This window comes from Zeugodacus cucurbitae, chromosome 2, assembly GCF_028554725.1.
Source record: "Zeugodacus cucurbitae isolate PBARC_wt_2022May chromosome 2, idZeuCucr1.2, whole genome shotgun sequence".
Classification (NCBI taxonomy): domain Eukaryota; kingdom Metazoa; phylum Arthropoda; class Insecta; order Diptera; family Tephritidae; genus Zeugodacus; species Zeugodacus cucurbitae.
The window spans coordinates 84,524,623-84,540,177 of NC_071667.1; the positions used below are offsets into that span (position 1 = coordinate 84,524,623).

The 15,555-nt window shown below is 37.2% G+C and overlaps 2 protein-coding genes across 2 annotated transcripts; both read left to right on the forward strand.

Annotated features, from left to right (window-relative positions):
• Positions 1 to 1,609: 1,609 nt before the first annotated feature.
• LOC105218405 (prolyl 4-hydroxylase subunit alpha-2) lies at positions 1,610 to 4,315 on the forward strand. Its single transcript, XM_011193969.3, has 8 exons — positions 1,610 to 1,858; positions 1,949 to 2,103; positions 2,166 to 2,534; positions 2,591 to 2,745; positions 2,799 to 3,245; positions 3,326 to 3,385; positions 3,449 to 3,614; positions 4,042 to 4,315. The coding sequence occupies exons 1-8, from the start codon at positions 1,680 to 1,682 to the stop codon at positions 4,140 to 4,142; spliced, it is 1,632 nt and encodes a 543-aa protein (XP_011192271.3). The 5' UTR covers positions 1,610 to 1,679; the 3' UTR covers positions 4,143 to 4,315.
• Positions 4,316 to 7,045: 2,730 nt separating this feature from the next.
• Positions 7,046 to 10,209, forward strand: LOC105220724 (prolyl 4-hydroxylase subunit alpha-2). Its single transcript, XM_011197190.3, has 8 exons — positions 7,046 to 7,541; positions 7,784 to 7,938; positions 8,156 to 8,312; positions 8,435 to 8,688; positions 8,859 to 9,016; positions 9,321 to 9,770; positions 9,854 to 10,019; positions 10,094 to 10,209. The coding sequence occupies exons 1-8, from the start codon at positions 7,258 to 7,260 to the stop codon at positions 10,117 to 10,119; spliced, it is 1,650 nt and encodes a 549-aa protein (XP_011195492.3). The 5' UTR covers positions 7,046 to 7,257; the 3' UTR covers positions 10,120 to 10,209.
• Positions 10,210 to 15,555: the final 5,346 nt, after the last annotated feature.

Consider the following 15,555-nt stretch of genomic DNA (forward strand, 5'->3'; position numbering starts at 1 on the left):
TCCAATATTCTTTTCAAAAACCAGATCACGCGGAGTCGTGTCAAGCGGTCCTGTATTTTTGTTCACTATTGTTTGGCATTAGGAAGGACTTTAACAGCATTTACAAATTGTTCAACTTTATTACGAAAATTCTATTTTCTGTAAAGAATGTGTTTCGCATACTTACTCAACTAATTATGAACACAATCGGCCTACTAAGCGTACTATTCGCACTGCATCAACCATCTTGAGACCCAGCATTTATTATTGGATAACATTCGACGGAATAGACCACGTCCAGCACACGGTGAAGAAAATATAGCTGCCGTAGCTGAGAGTGTACACGAAGACCGTGGAGAGTGGATTCGTCGCCGCAACTGATTCAGCAACTCGGACAGCCGTATGAAACGACTTGCCGCAATTTAGAACTTAGCTTCGCTCTATGGGCTCTTGAAAAGTTCCAAGGAGATCCAACGTCGTCGAGCCAAATTCTGTTCAACGATGAGGCCCATTTATGGCTCAATGGTTATGTAAACAAGGAAAATTGCCGCATTTGTAACGAAAATCAACCTAAAAGGATTCAAGAACTGGAATCATCTGTTCAGATACCGGTGAGAACGCAATAGTGACCGTTATCGTGCCATCATGACCGACTATTTGATGCCTGAAAGCTCGTGATCTCCGCGACATTTGAATGATGAACAGATAATGTCACATTTTTGGCCGGCAGTCATTGAAATTGGACTCAACGGATGAACCATCTGAGACGTAGCCGCGGCCAACATTTGTAAGAGATAATCTTTAAAAAATAAATGCCAAAGAATCTTCTTTCGAATGATAAAAAACCTTGCCCATTAAATTTTAATTTTCTGTTTTTCTTTTTTAATTAAAAAGGAGGGACCTCGAAAATAGCCTTCATATAAATACTAGAATCATCTTAATCAAAACTTCATCTTAGTTTAAAACTTCATTGCGTTCTACGTATAATAGACGTATTTGTAGCCCACTTATTATACCGAACGAACTTGTAAGAGATACTTTTCCCAACTGAAGAACTCATATAAACTGCAATATATATGTGTATATGTCGGAAGGGGAAGGCCTCCACTCCGTTGGAGGGACCAGGTGGAGAGCGACCTGGTTAAACTTGGAATCTCCAACTGGCGCCGAACTGCGAAGGAGAGAGAGAGGTGGCGCACTATCGTTGATTCGGCTATAACCGGCTAAACGGTTGCAACGCCAATCACATACATATGTACTTGTCTCAAAAATTTTGTCGTCGGCGTTTAAGAAGTAATGGTTATTCTTGATTGATGTGATCGTTTCTCAACAAAAAATACTCGACTTAAACGCTATCTACAGAGGAAAGTTTACGCCTAAAATGTTAGTTCCTGATGATTCTACTTTCAATAACTGATCACAATTTTAACAAAACGTTGGTATTTTCCTGAATTGCATTAGGTCATAACTATACAACAATAAATATAGCCAGAACTAAGTAAATATTAATACAGCTTATACATTGCTCTTAAATGGAGCTCGTTGACTCGACTGTGTTATAAACACTTGTGCAAACAGTTACTTTCGGCGTATTGAACTACTTTCGCCCATGAAAAATTATGTGCAACACTTTGGTTGAATCCACTGTCAGTTATACTTTTGTAGCCAACGAGGCAATAGCTAGAGATTGCGCGCCGTCAATGAAGTCCCAACAATTCATAGTTTTAGCGCTACTGACCGTTTGTAGCCGATATGTGAGTGGAGATTACTATACGTCCATTGTAGGTTTATACGATCTGCTGGAGGTGGAAATAAAAGCAATTGAGTTTTTGGAGAAATACATGGAGGATATGGAAGCAATCAGTCGGCAAGTGAATGAGTAAGTTTAAAATAAATTCAAGCCTGTGCATTTCAGTATAAACGTGGCAGTAGAACGTGCAAGTGTAAACTACTTTCAATGTACTCACAGAACACTCGAGGTGCTGGAGCAGGTTTCTGAAGAGGCCGACGGCGACTACTATGAGCACTACTCAAATCCACTGAATGCATACAAGATCATTAGCCGTTTTGCAATCGATTGGCAGAACTTAAACCGGACAGTGTTCGCAGAGCAACCCGCACAAAGTAAGTGAAGGCTCTACGAAGCGCGCTAAACAAAAATAACTTATATAAACCCTTTCGTACAGATTACATAGACAATCTCACCAAAATTGAGACGAATGAAGAGTTTACGTTCCCGACCAATGACGATTTGCAGGGCGCCAGCAAAGGTTTGGCACGCTTACAGCGCACCTATAAGCAAGACACCATTGATGTGGCTGCTGGCGACCTAATGGAGATGAACTTTTCCTCTAATTTCACGTCTAGCGAGTGCTACTGGCTGGGTCGCAATTTATATTCAGCGGGAGATCTAAAGTACGCGGCCGAGTGGCTTATACATGCACGCACACGTTTGGTCGAAGAAGCGAAAGAGTTCAATGGTACGCAGACATTTATAGGACAAGTCAGCGACGTGGACATACTGGAACTTCTAACGAGCACTATGTTCTACTCTGGTGAGTTAAAATAAGCTTTGTTAAAAGATTGACGCCTTACATTCGACAATTTTCAGGTAAAGGAAGGCTGGCTTTGTTCTTCAATGAAGAGCTCTTGGCACAAGATCCCGACAATGCACATGGTTTGCATAACAGACTGCTCTACTCTAATAAAGCACTTGAGGAGCGATATGCCATGACAAGTGAGGATGAAACCAAAAAATATATGCAGGTATGTTTCATATATTCATACAAACTTGTTTCACAACCGACTCTCACACGCAGCGCACCGAGCTCGACGAACTCTTCGAAAAGACATGCAACGGTGATTTGCAGCAGACACCGCGCGAACAACGTAATTTACGCTGCCGTTACGAACACAACAATGTACCCTTCCGCTTTATAGCACCTTTCAAGAAGGAGGAGCTGAACCACGACCCACCTATCGCCTATTATCATGAAAGCATACACGAGAGTGAAATTCAACAAATTATCAATGCAACCGAAAACAATGTGGAGAGATCGAAGATCGGCGATGTAAATCAGGCAGTCTACTCGGATATACGTACAAGTCAAAATACTTGGCTTGAGCTTGAGACGCGGCCTTTTTTGAAAAACATCGTACAACGCTTAAAGGACGTAACGGGTCTGTCTTTGGAATCCGGTGAACATTTGCAAGTAGCCAATTACGGCATAGGAGGTCATTACGGCGCACACTATGACTTCTCGGAGGTGAATATTTCAATACAATTATTATATTTTAATATGATAGATAGTAACTATACTTCATGCTGCACCTCTCTCCTGATTAGGCTACTGACATAGATGAATACGAGGGTAAAGGAAATCGCATAGCAACTGCGCTATTTTATGTAAGTATTTTGAATAAAAAATCTAAAACTATTTGCGACTCTGCTATCTTTATTTGTATATAGATCAACGATGTGGAGCTTGGTGGTGCTACCGCCTTCCCGTATTTGCGCTTGTCGGCGCCCGCCATAAAGGGTAGCATGATCGTTTGGTACAATTTACACGATTCGCTAGAATTGGATTATCGCACAAAACATGGCGGTTGTCCGGTGTTGGTGGGCTCAAAGTGGAGTAAGTACAAGCTATGTTTTTGTGAAACCAGGTTTTAAGTTTAAATTAACGAGCTGCAGGGATTGGAAGTTTCAGAAGTGCGGGAAGTAAGAAGGAGGAGGAGGGAATGGAATTGGTAGAATATTATTTCTATTTTAAGAGATCATTGAATATATAATATGTGATATCGTTGAATTTGATGATCCGTTTAAGTAGCTTATTGAGAAAATTGATCATTTATAGAGGGTTTAAAGACCCGAGATACATGAACCAGCCGTGTGAGATGGGTTTTATAGCCACACCGATTTTTTGTACCACCATTTCCTTGTTTTCCATGCTTCTTTTTGTCTCCATTTTCTTCATAATTTATAGTCAATAACTTTATGCCGCCTTCGAAAAATATGCCGATTTAAAAAATTAATTTATTTAAATTTCTTCATTTAACCAGTTTGCAACGAGTGGTTCCACGCCACCGGGCAGGAATTCCTTCGGCCTTGCGGTAAAGAGAAGGACGGTTACAAATCGCTGCAATGGAAGGGTTTGCACTGAGACGAAGTGCATGGTTACACTCATAATTTAAGAATTTTTATATTAAATTGTAATAAATTTGTTTAAATCAATGAAATATATTGACCGTACATGCACATATACATGTAACTAAAAATATAAATTTCAAATTGTCAAATCAAATTGCTTTTGTAATAAAAAGTTAAGCTAGTAAAAACTAAAAATGTTCTTTTATTTCTTACTAACTTCTTTTTCTTTTTTTCTTCCGTGAGAATAATCAGACAAACCAGCATTCAGATGCTTCTTGTTATATATAATAGAAGTGAGAGTACGCAAGCGAGTATTTACACAGTTGCTATGCATGGTTTGTATGTATGTATATGTGCGCATTTGTAATACATTTTTTCGGCCTATTACAGTTATCAATGCATTTGACAGCTGTTTTCAATTTGCCGGCATCTAACCACAAGTCATCTGAAGAAAGTCTGCTTTTTCTGTTGTTACATAATAAAAACAAACGCATATCAATATTCCCATTTTATTTATGTATGTGCTTCACAGCCAGCGTTCCGAAATTGATCCGAAATGTTTGAAATAACAACTACAATAACAACTAAAACAATAAAAAAGAATAATAAAAACATTGAGAAAATAAAAATAAAAATTATTTACGCTTAGTCACGTAGTCAGTTATGAAATGAGCAGCACAACAATCGAGCAGATATCGCAGAGACACCTGGAAATTTACTTCACTGACAGCAGCGCAGTACGGGTAAAAAGAACATGCCGAACCACACACACAGCACAAAAGGTACACTGGGTGACACATGAATGTCTTCAATTACAGTTATTACTTTTGAGTGATGTACCCCGAAATCAATACTTTTTCTGGGTAATGGACCAAATCTATATTTTTCGGGAGAATGAGTCATAAGTACAAAAAGTTTGTTCTTCGTTCTTCGAAAGTAGCCTCCAGAATCGAAATATTCGTCTTTGAATTCGATTGTGCAATGTTATGAATGAATATTAAAAGCAGATCAAAGATAAACGAATGAAATTTATCTAAATATATTTAAATTACACTAAAAATTTGATGAAAGAAATAAAAACGAAAGTGATAAGAATTCACTATAAGATTTAAGTAGAGATTTTGTGTAGAGAGTTACTCAAATATTTTAGTCAATTTGTATAAGTTGATTTACTCGCTTACCAGTCAAGTTAGCTTTAACTGTGAACTTTACCAGGAAACTAATACCGGTACGAAGTCCCAGAACATATTTACAACGCTAAATTTTACATCGTAGCACTAATACACAATGCAGAAGTTTGCATCCGAACTCAGCGTAAACTTTTCGTTGTACCTTAGTGTACATATATGATACAAACTTACGAGTATAGTGTATATAGATCTGCAGGTGAATTCTTCTTTATTATCATTTAAAATACATTTTTTTTTTTAATTTTCTATATTGAACATGCATCAACTGTAAACTAAGGAAGTACTTTTTTGGTGATTACACAGCACTTTTAAATGTAGATTGAAGCAGCGTATGTTTTCTGCAAGACACATTTCGACAACAAACATAATCATCTTGTGCACACTTTCTCGATAAAAAATTGGTTTCTAAACCCATTCAGAACTCAGTCACATAGTTTCACAAGCGGTTCAGTGATTTGCCAAGCAAAGAATGTATATCCTATATAAATATTAAATTCATATCGTATCACATTTGCAGATAACGCATTATGGAACTTTCAAATTTTCAAAATAACGAAAATCAAATTATTCAGAAATTAGAAAATAGCATACACTAGCGGACCCGACAGACATTCATGATATTTCAAGCTATTCCGATATTAAACAAAAACTGAAATGAAACAGTGGAACTTCCATAACTCGAACTTTTAAAGTGGCAATAGCGTTTAGAAATCAAATTTCATATACATTTCCTTCCATAACTCAAAGTCCCTAACTCGAAGTTTTCCATAACTCGAACTCTTGAATTGGCAATAGAAGTCAAATTTCATACAAATTTACTTCCATAAATCGAAATTATCGCCCAGGGCATATAAAAAATTTAAAATTTTACTATCGAGGCAGAATTTTAAAAGATTCCCTATATATCATATGGAGGCGAACAAAAAATATGATTTTACATTTAAGGATTGAAAAGTCATATAACAACGTAATAGGATACACGCGTCGACGACGTTTTAATGAAAATTCTACAAATCGAAGTTCTTCTTCTAACTTGAAGCTATTTTGTGGATTATGATGATTCGAGTTAGAGAAGTTCCACTGTAAATGGATCGAAGATTTGGTACACCGACAGTAGCGACATATAAAATATTTCCCTATCAAAAAGAATTCTATATAAAACATCTACAAAATTAATAAATTTAAAAAAAATTAAATGCACCATTGAATTGGACAGAATGGTGATAACAAACTTCGTTCTCAAATCCACCTGAAGACACACAAAAATTGCATTCAAATCTGTACAGCTGTTTAGGAGGAGTTCAGTGTCATGCACACGTACAGAAGAATTTTATATACATATAAAGATAATTATATCTAATTGTTAACAGACGATAAAGAAAAAATCTGTGACACTACTTCTAAGATAAATTTTATAAAAGCAAAAACCAGCGCAAAATTTTCGAATATCACTTCTCTATATACTGTTTTGTGGCAGAAGAGCTCTGTTGAACATCTTGCGAAGATGTAAACGCCCAAAAATTAATGAAGAATATACCAGCAAATTAGCGATGCCTCAGCGACTAGCATCGTTTTAGCATATTTTATTTTATGCTGACCTGAAATGAACCGTATTAAAAGAAAATCCAAAAGCACCATGACCACAGCCTTCCAAGAGCTTTTAAGCCGGCAACAAAATTTGGTTAAACTAGCATTCTTAAGAAATTACAGTTCAGTTTATGAGAAGCTTTCGAACGACTATCATCTAAAAAGTGTGGCCGAAAGAAAGGCAAAGTAAACTAAGTTTGCTTTTTAAAAATAAATTATAAAATTGGCGCAGCTCCATTATTAAGTAACGCTTGACCAACTAACGAGAGTTCGATATTGACTAATTGCGTTACTTGACCTTGAGCCACCCTTACATCATTAGTACTTTGGAAACCCTACAGCTGTGCAGCGATGTCATTGAACTTTAGTCAATGCTTAAACTCAACAGCACAGAAACCGGCCCGCCACAAAGTGACAACAGTTAGTCCAACATCTTCGCTTACATTGCTGCTGTTTATGCTAATCACTTTGTTGGTCGTCGCTTTCGTCTCAGCCGAGGCGCAAGTCGGAGAATCGGCGACCACGATCGATGATCAATATGAAATGATTGAGTATTTGAATACGCAAGCGATATTAACCGACACGCTACGGCGATACATCGGCGCATTGCAGCGGAAAGTCGATGTAATGAAGAGGTGAGTGCCGAAGTGGGGGCGTGGAGAAAGTTAAAGCTTTCAAAATGATTGAGAATATAATGAGGAGGGATCTAAATGTATTCAAAATATAAAATAGCTCTTTAATATGGTCATTAATTTTATTGAAACCCTTTACTGAAAAGGGTTAAGAAAGCTTTCAATTGAAAATATTTTGAAAATAGTTGCCGAATCAATATATTCTTTACACCCATTTAAATAAAATATTTTTAATTTCCCGTTAGCAAAACAAGAGAAATCAAAGCCATCAACGATGTCGCCGCCGCCGATATGTACAAATATGTGAATAATCCCCTGAATGCGTTGACCATTCTGAAGCGTTTCACAGCTGACTGGCAGACTCTACGGCAATATGCACACAACAATGACAGCACAACAGGTGAGTCCTTCAACTGGCATTGTCGCATTGACATTCCGACATGTCGACAATACGAACGAACTTCGATTGTCAATCAATGTTAATGCGAGACGGAAATCCCGCCGGCATTGTCACTCACAACTCCGCTTCTACAAGTCAGCTTGTCTCTCGTAGTAATACACACAGACACACAAATATTCTAAAAATCTCGTTGTTATTCTTCGATTCATGCCAATAGAAATTGTTGAAAATCTGACGATTACCAGGAAGTCGTTGAAATTCCCGAGCGAAAGTGATTTCGATGAGGCGGCGCTCAATCTGCTGCGTATCCAGGGTGTTTACCAACTCGAGCCGGAGCGCTTGGCTGTGGGGGAGGTGAACGGCATAAAGTTGGGGTAAGTCGCAAGTCAACAACACCAACAAGGCATCTCAAAGCAATCTGCTTTCGGCATTCCTTTGAATATGTTGGCTGACATTCGTAGACAAGTGCGTGTATGTAATTTCTTCTACTCCGCAGCTCAGCAATGTCCTGGAGCGACTGTCTGGAAATCGGTCGTAAATCAGGACAAAATGGCGATTTTATGATTGCGAAATTTTGGATGGAAGTGGCATTGGGTAAGCTGCCTGCTATTGAAGGTGCCTTAAGTGATGTGGCGGGGGCGGCAAATGCCACAGAAGAGATGACAAGCGTAGTCGGTGGGAGCAACGCGGTGGTGGAGAATGCGCGCTTCGAGATTATGGAAGCGCTGGCTACAACGGAATTCCAAATGGGTGAGTAGGTGGTGAAGGTGTGTGAAGCAATGGATCTACTATGAATCCGCTCATGCATAATTTGGCCTCTCTACCTTGTGAGTGTGGATTGTCCTGCTGAAAGTGAATAAGTGACTATTCAATTAAGAGGTGTGAAAATGGGTGTTTTATAATTATTTCTCTCAAATTAGGCAACCATGATAGAGCACTCGATATTCTCACAGAACTGTTGAAGAAACGTCCAAATAATAAAAACCTGCTTAAAGCCAAGACAAAGGTCGAAAAGAAAATGTTAAAACCTAACGGCAATTCCAAGAAAAAATCAAATCAAAATAAGAAAAATAAAACGGTAAGTTAATATGAGTATGGGGATTCTGCCGAATTTGTACATATTCCCCAAAAAAGCACTTGTGTAGTATTGATATTTGAATATTTTTCATAAACTCAAAATCATTTTAATGTGTCTTCATGCGTACATACCTACCTCAAGTAAAGAGCTTTAGTTCCAAAGAAAAGAACAGAACGTTACCTTTCACTTGAAAGCACTCATAGCGCTTGCATCTCCACTTGCCATTCATTCATATTTTTCCGAATAAGTCTCTTGCCAAGGGAAAATACATATAAGTTGCGCAAATTCTTCTTTTCCATTGAAGCAAAGTGACAAATCTGTTGAGGAATCGCTGATTGGAGAGATTTGCCGCGAAGCAACAAACATTGACGCCGCCAGCAGCAGTGGCGCATTCAGAAGCAGCGCACAAGATTGTCGCCTGATTAACGGTAATCTGCCTGAGCTGCTGCTGCAACCGCTGCGAGTGGAGCTCCTAAGCACAGATCCCTACATTGCCATCTACCACGATGTGTTGGGCACACAGGAAATCAGCGACTTGCCACAGATTACCGCCGATGCGGGTGATGACGACGGCGCCGCTGTGGGAGAGTTTCTGCAGCGCGCGAGGAACGCGAAACGACTACACTTGGCTACAGGGCATGCTGGGAGCAGCTTTGGCGCATGGGAGGTGGAGCGTTGGACGTACGAAGACGATGTTCACGCAGACGCGCTACTGTCGGCAACAACAGAAATCTTTGCGAATGTTCTGCTCAATGTAAATGAAATATGGGCGATGAAATGGGCGGGAGTCAAATGTGGCCAAATCAATTATACAAATTCTACAATTTTCATTTGCAGTTGCAGACACCCAAGTTGGGTGGCGCTATTGTCTTTCCGCAGTTGGACTTGGGCGTTTCGCTGCCTGCGAATGCGCTGCTGTACTGGACGCAGTTGAATGAGTACCATGAATACGATTATCGCAGCAAGCAGCACGTCTGTCCGGTGATTGTTGGCACACAACTCAGTAAGTGAATTCCAAATAGCGCAACACTTGAATGACTCCGTGTGTAAGATTGTGTTTGTTTGTTTGCTTTGCAGCGGCATATGCCAGCATCCGAGCCTGAGGCAAATGACCGAAGCGGACTAGTTCAGAACCAAAATAGCTCTGGTTTCAATTGCTTTTCAAAATTCCACCGATGAGGGAAAGAGCCAGATAAGAAACCCGCATTTTTCGAATTAATTCTTCTGCTGAATACTCGTATTTAATATAACTGTAACCCTAGTTAAGTCTTACTCTTGGTTAATTTCGTTAGGTTAAATTTAAGTGACTGCGGGCTTTATAAGTAGTCATATGTAGATATATATTATATTAGATAATTATTAATAAAATATTTTCAAACTTTTATAGATTATTTTTTAATATTTTAACAAGAAAATCTATTGACTAAGCCAGTAAAAAGTCTATTAATTTATTTTAATTGAGTTATTCCAGCATTCCTACATGGTGTGCAAGTGACTGTCATCAGAATGTTCAAATTGTGTGATTTTTTAGTAGAAATGCATTTCCATTCTCGTTAACTGAGCTGATTTTGATGTATGTATATCTGTAAAGTATGGTAAAATCGGCTGGCATTAAAAACTGGTTAGCTTCATTTTATTCGATTTAAGATTTGTACAATCTGAATTGCAATAAGCAAATCAATTACCATTCGAACTCGCATATTTATATATTTTATATTAGTGCAGGGTGTGCCATCACTTATGTCAGTCAGATGACAATGAATAAATTTGAGATTTTATATCCGATTGAATTCACCCACTTCATGAATCACTTAACTTGCCTCGTAACCAGTTCCAATTTTCTATAATATACTAATATAAAAATAATCTTGAGAATATAAAAATTGAATTTACTTTATACTGGTGTACCCTTATTAAAAATATATAACCAGACCCATCGTTTATAGTTCCGAACTGCCTGTGCCAAAGTCTCCAAATCCATGAGAAAATTAGGATTCAAGACTCGGTGAGGCAATAACTTAACGAGAATATGTATAGGTCCACAAATACGGCAAGTGATAAAGGATTAAAGCTTTGAAGAAAAAACTACTGATCAGGTAAAACTTGACTGGAAATGTTTTGTGGACGTTGTCCAAAATTTTCTAGGAAATCATAAATCGGAAAATTACAAAAACCTTATACATGAACTTATAATGTCATATAAAGCTTTGTGGTATAATATGTCCTTAAAAATACATATGATGGACTCTTATCTGAATTACTCTCTCGCAAATTTGGATGTTCGTGAGTGACGTACAAGGCGAGAGATTGCATCAGGACATCTTCTTAATGGAGAAGTGCTATCAAAGGAAATGGAGCGCGGGAATGTTAGCAGATTGTTGTTGGAGAGTTAAAAAAGAAATATTCACGAAAGCCATACGCATTTTTGCTATATTAAGCAATAATTTTTCTAAATGTAGCTGATGTTTGTACTTTTTAAGATAATATATGCTTGAAATATATATATTTTTTGTTCACATATTATTGTTTAGCGACCCTAGTAAATTCAAAATTGTAAATTAGTTTTCATGTGACAAATTAGTTAAAATTCTGTTTTCCAGTGTCCAATGTGCACTTTGCAATATAACTCAATTTATGCTCGTGACTTATGGCTACACCGATCACATATTTAAATATATATTTTTCATCTGTAAGATTGGCTATACATATACCTTACATATCAAACCTATTTACGAGTCAATAGAAGCGTCTAATTGTGCACTTTTCCAGAAGTTTCAATTAAATTTAAGAAATATTATAAAAATCTTTTAGATTAAAATGACAGTAACTGATGTGTCATTATTATTAATCTATAGGCTAGTACTATTTTCTGAAGAAATACCAGTATGCATGATTGTTATTTAAGCAAGAACTTGATCTAAATGTGTCCACAAACTTGTTTCGCAGCACTTCTCTTTTTGCTTTCGAATTTAAATATCTCAAAGAAATTCTATTCTAGAACAATCAATATTTAAGTAGAACAATAGGTTATTAGCATATTTTCAGGTTTAAATAATTATAGATTTTTAACTAATTTTCGAATTTGCTTTGTATAAGTCTTCCAAATAAATCAGTAACACAAAACCACAAAAATCTAGAACACAAAATAAATATTTAAAATACTTATTCAGCTAACTCTTACTAATTTTTTTATAAATTATTATGGCCATTAAATTGGCATTCAGCGCTTTAAGTGATTGTCACAGCTTTAAAGTCCACCAAACCACCTGCCAGCGACACGAAGTGTGAATGTGGAAAAATTAATTGTATTTGCGCTCAATTATGAGCAACAAAGAAAGGTTGACACGAAAGCGACATTTTACTAAAAAAAAAAAATTAAACACCGCGCCGTGGCAGCTGTTGGAGCTGTGTGAATGGCAATGTGTGCAAACAAAGTCGGAATTTCGCTTCCGCTTCGCGTGGGCGCACATTTACTGTTTTTTTTTTGTTTTTTTTTTTTTTGTTTTTTGTGTCTTCACTATGCTATTCGCTCTTATTTCGGCACATAAATATGTATTTAAAGCGCGCATCGTGACGTTTAGCTAAGCTCACTAATTGGCGCCATAAAAATGGCATAATTCCAAATTTAACAACTTATTAGTTATGGCCCACACACACACAGTGGTTCTGCAATATTTCGGAAGTGTTTCGTACTGATTAACAGATAAGCTGGCGATAAGCAGCATGATCGGCAATCAAATCAAACTGAATATTTGATTAAAAAATTTGATCACTTCGGAGATGAAATGAGGTTAAGTTGGTTTGAGTTCTGGCAAGACTTCAAGCTTCGGTTGTTTTTGTTAAAATTATTTCGTATTTGTTGGATTCTTGTTATCAATACAATTTGAATCAGCAATGGATTCTAAATAAAGGACATTGAAAACAATTCTTTTCCGATTTAGAGATCTCATTAGCTCGTAGAAAAACGAAACACGTATTTCAATCTATCCGCTCGACTATGAGCCTAGCCTAACTCTCCACATTTTTCCAAAAATAAGATCCATATCACTTAGACCAACATATCTGAAATCTTAAAGAAACTGTTTAAATTAGTGTTAAAAATTTAATGAACCAGAGAACCAAAGCTCCCAAGTTTGGCAGATGTGTCCAGTATGATTTGAAAAAATAGACCCTTACTAAATTAGCAATTTGCTCGAAATCTACTAAGGCTAAGCTATAATATGATCTAAATTATATAGTGAGAAAGATTCTCACCTCGTTGGCAGTTGGAGACAACTATAATCGTCGCTCTCTAGTTAACCCAAGAAGCATTGCACCTGATTTCGTCTCCGTGCCAAAGTGCTCGTTCTCTAATTAGCTCAACTATAAAACACTAGTATGAACAGGTTTATTTTATTTCAAAACAATAGCGTCATACTCTAAATTCTGACCAATTAAACAATTAGCCATGCATATGTTCGTTGTCAAATCGAGATTGCTTTCTGCAATTAACTTTTCCACCGTTATTTATGACAGCGCCACTAAATGCACTTTATTTTAATGACAAAACCAAAATGGTAGCTCAAACCCAAAATTCTATAAATCGGTTATCACACAAATCGGTTGCATATACATATATACACAGATATGTATTTGTTTTTGCCTTTTGATAATTCAGCAATTAAGAATTGTTTTTCGTCCAAAAAAGTTTTCATAAATTATGATGTCTGGAAAACAAGTTTTAACATTAAATTCAAACTCGAGCACACGCGCTTACGCCACATTTGCATAACTGTTTTCAACTCAATACACTAAACACTACTCATTAGCACTACGCGCACAACTATTCCGAGTACTTGAAATTCCTCCTTAGCTTTGCTCGTGAGCCACCACAAGTATATGCATGATGAACAGATTAGCGAAGTTTTACTCGCCCGATAATGGCCTGAAAACGCCACTTTATGAGCATTTTTGTTTTCAATTTCAGTTAGCTTCTTCCACACATAACCGTCACTCTAAGCTCCTTACTTATATTTATGCTTTAATTAACTAGCGCTTAGGTTAATAAAACACAGTTTTTAATGGTCAATCAATCTGCTTCGTGTCACTCCCTCTAATTTTTCGCACTACATATATGAAACTATGCGACGTATGTGTGTGTGTATGGGTTCGAATATTATCTGAATTTGAAAACCTAATTCGAAAATGAGCGCACATACAGACACACAGCGTATATTAACCGGCACCTGCTTGATGTTCGTGTGTGTTATTTTTTTCATCTGAGAAACTGCCGCCAAAAGCGGAATAAACAATAGATATTCATCAACTATCATTGGATCAATGCTTTGGTATAGCCATTAGACTGAGTGACGCTCAATGAAACTCGAATCGATGCGTTAACCCTCTGGTGGTGATGCGGGTCAAAGTGCGTTGGAAGAATTTTTGTGTCTGATATTAATTAAGAAGAAGATGGAATGATGAGTTGTATGTGTTGTTCGACGACATAGACATAGTCCAGCGAATAAAGCCGAGGAAGAGGGAGACCTCCACTCCGATGGAAGGACTATGAGCCTTCACTTGGTATCACCAATTGGCGCCAAACTGCCAAAAGGAGAGATGCGTGGCGCGCTGTTGTGGACTCGGCTATAACCGCGTAAACGGTTTCTACGCCAGTCAAGAAGAAGAAGATATTAATTAAATTATCATATTATCGTAGAAGAGAGGGAATATTTCGAAATCGCATAAAATTTATATATTTTTTAATGGTTTAATGATTTGCTTGAGATAGTTTTAGATTTGTGGAAGTTTGAAATATTGGAAAATAGTAGAATGAGCAAATTATCCACTGAAGATCGACAGTACTATTCACGACAGCCTCCGTAAGTTTTATAAGGTGGCAGTATAGTTCCCCCTCTGATTTAATGCTCCACAATTATTTTAGAATGACACCAGAAGAAAGTCTTGCTGGAATTAATATTTTATTAATCAAAGTGCATTCTAATAAATTTCAACAACAAAAACTTATCGGTCTTTATACGTTATTCATACTATATACTATACATACACGTGCGCGCGTGCAAATTCTATCTGCCGTCCCTCCTTGCGTCCCTCTCGCCGTTGCTTTTTGCGATGCAGTACCTATTGACATTTCCATTGTGGTTGACATTTAATTAAAAGCTCATATTTTTCATAATATAAATAGCTCAGTGCATTCTTGATTTTCCCTATTGTAAAACACGCTTATCAATAGTCAACCATACAGACTTACATACACACTTACTTACTCATATATATATAAATAAATACATATATTGTAGAATGCAACGGCATTTCACGAATTTCCCTGCTTGTGAGCGAGCTAAGCAGATTGGAAGGGCCTAAAGAACAAACGAAGATAACTATCCACACCCAACACGCGTTTCAGAGCCACGGACTTTAATGGAATTCTCATTGTTATGGTCTTACATAACATACTACATATAAATATAGCTATTAATTTCCTACAGTAGTTAAAATTATTGCTCTCGAGGAAGGTCCCTTTTATTTATCCGAAAAATACA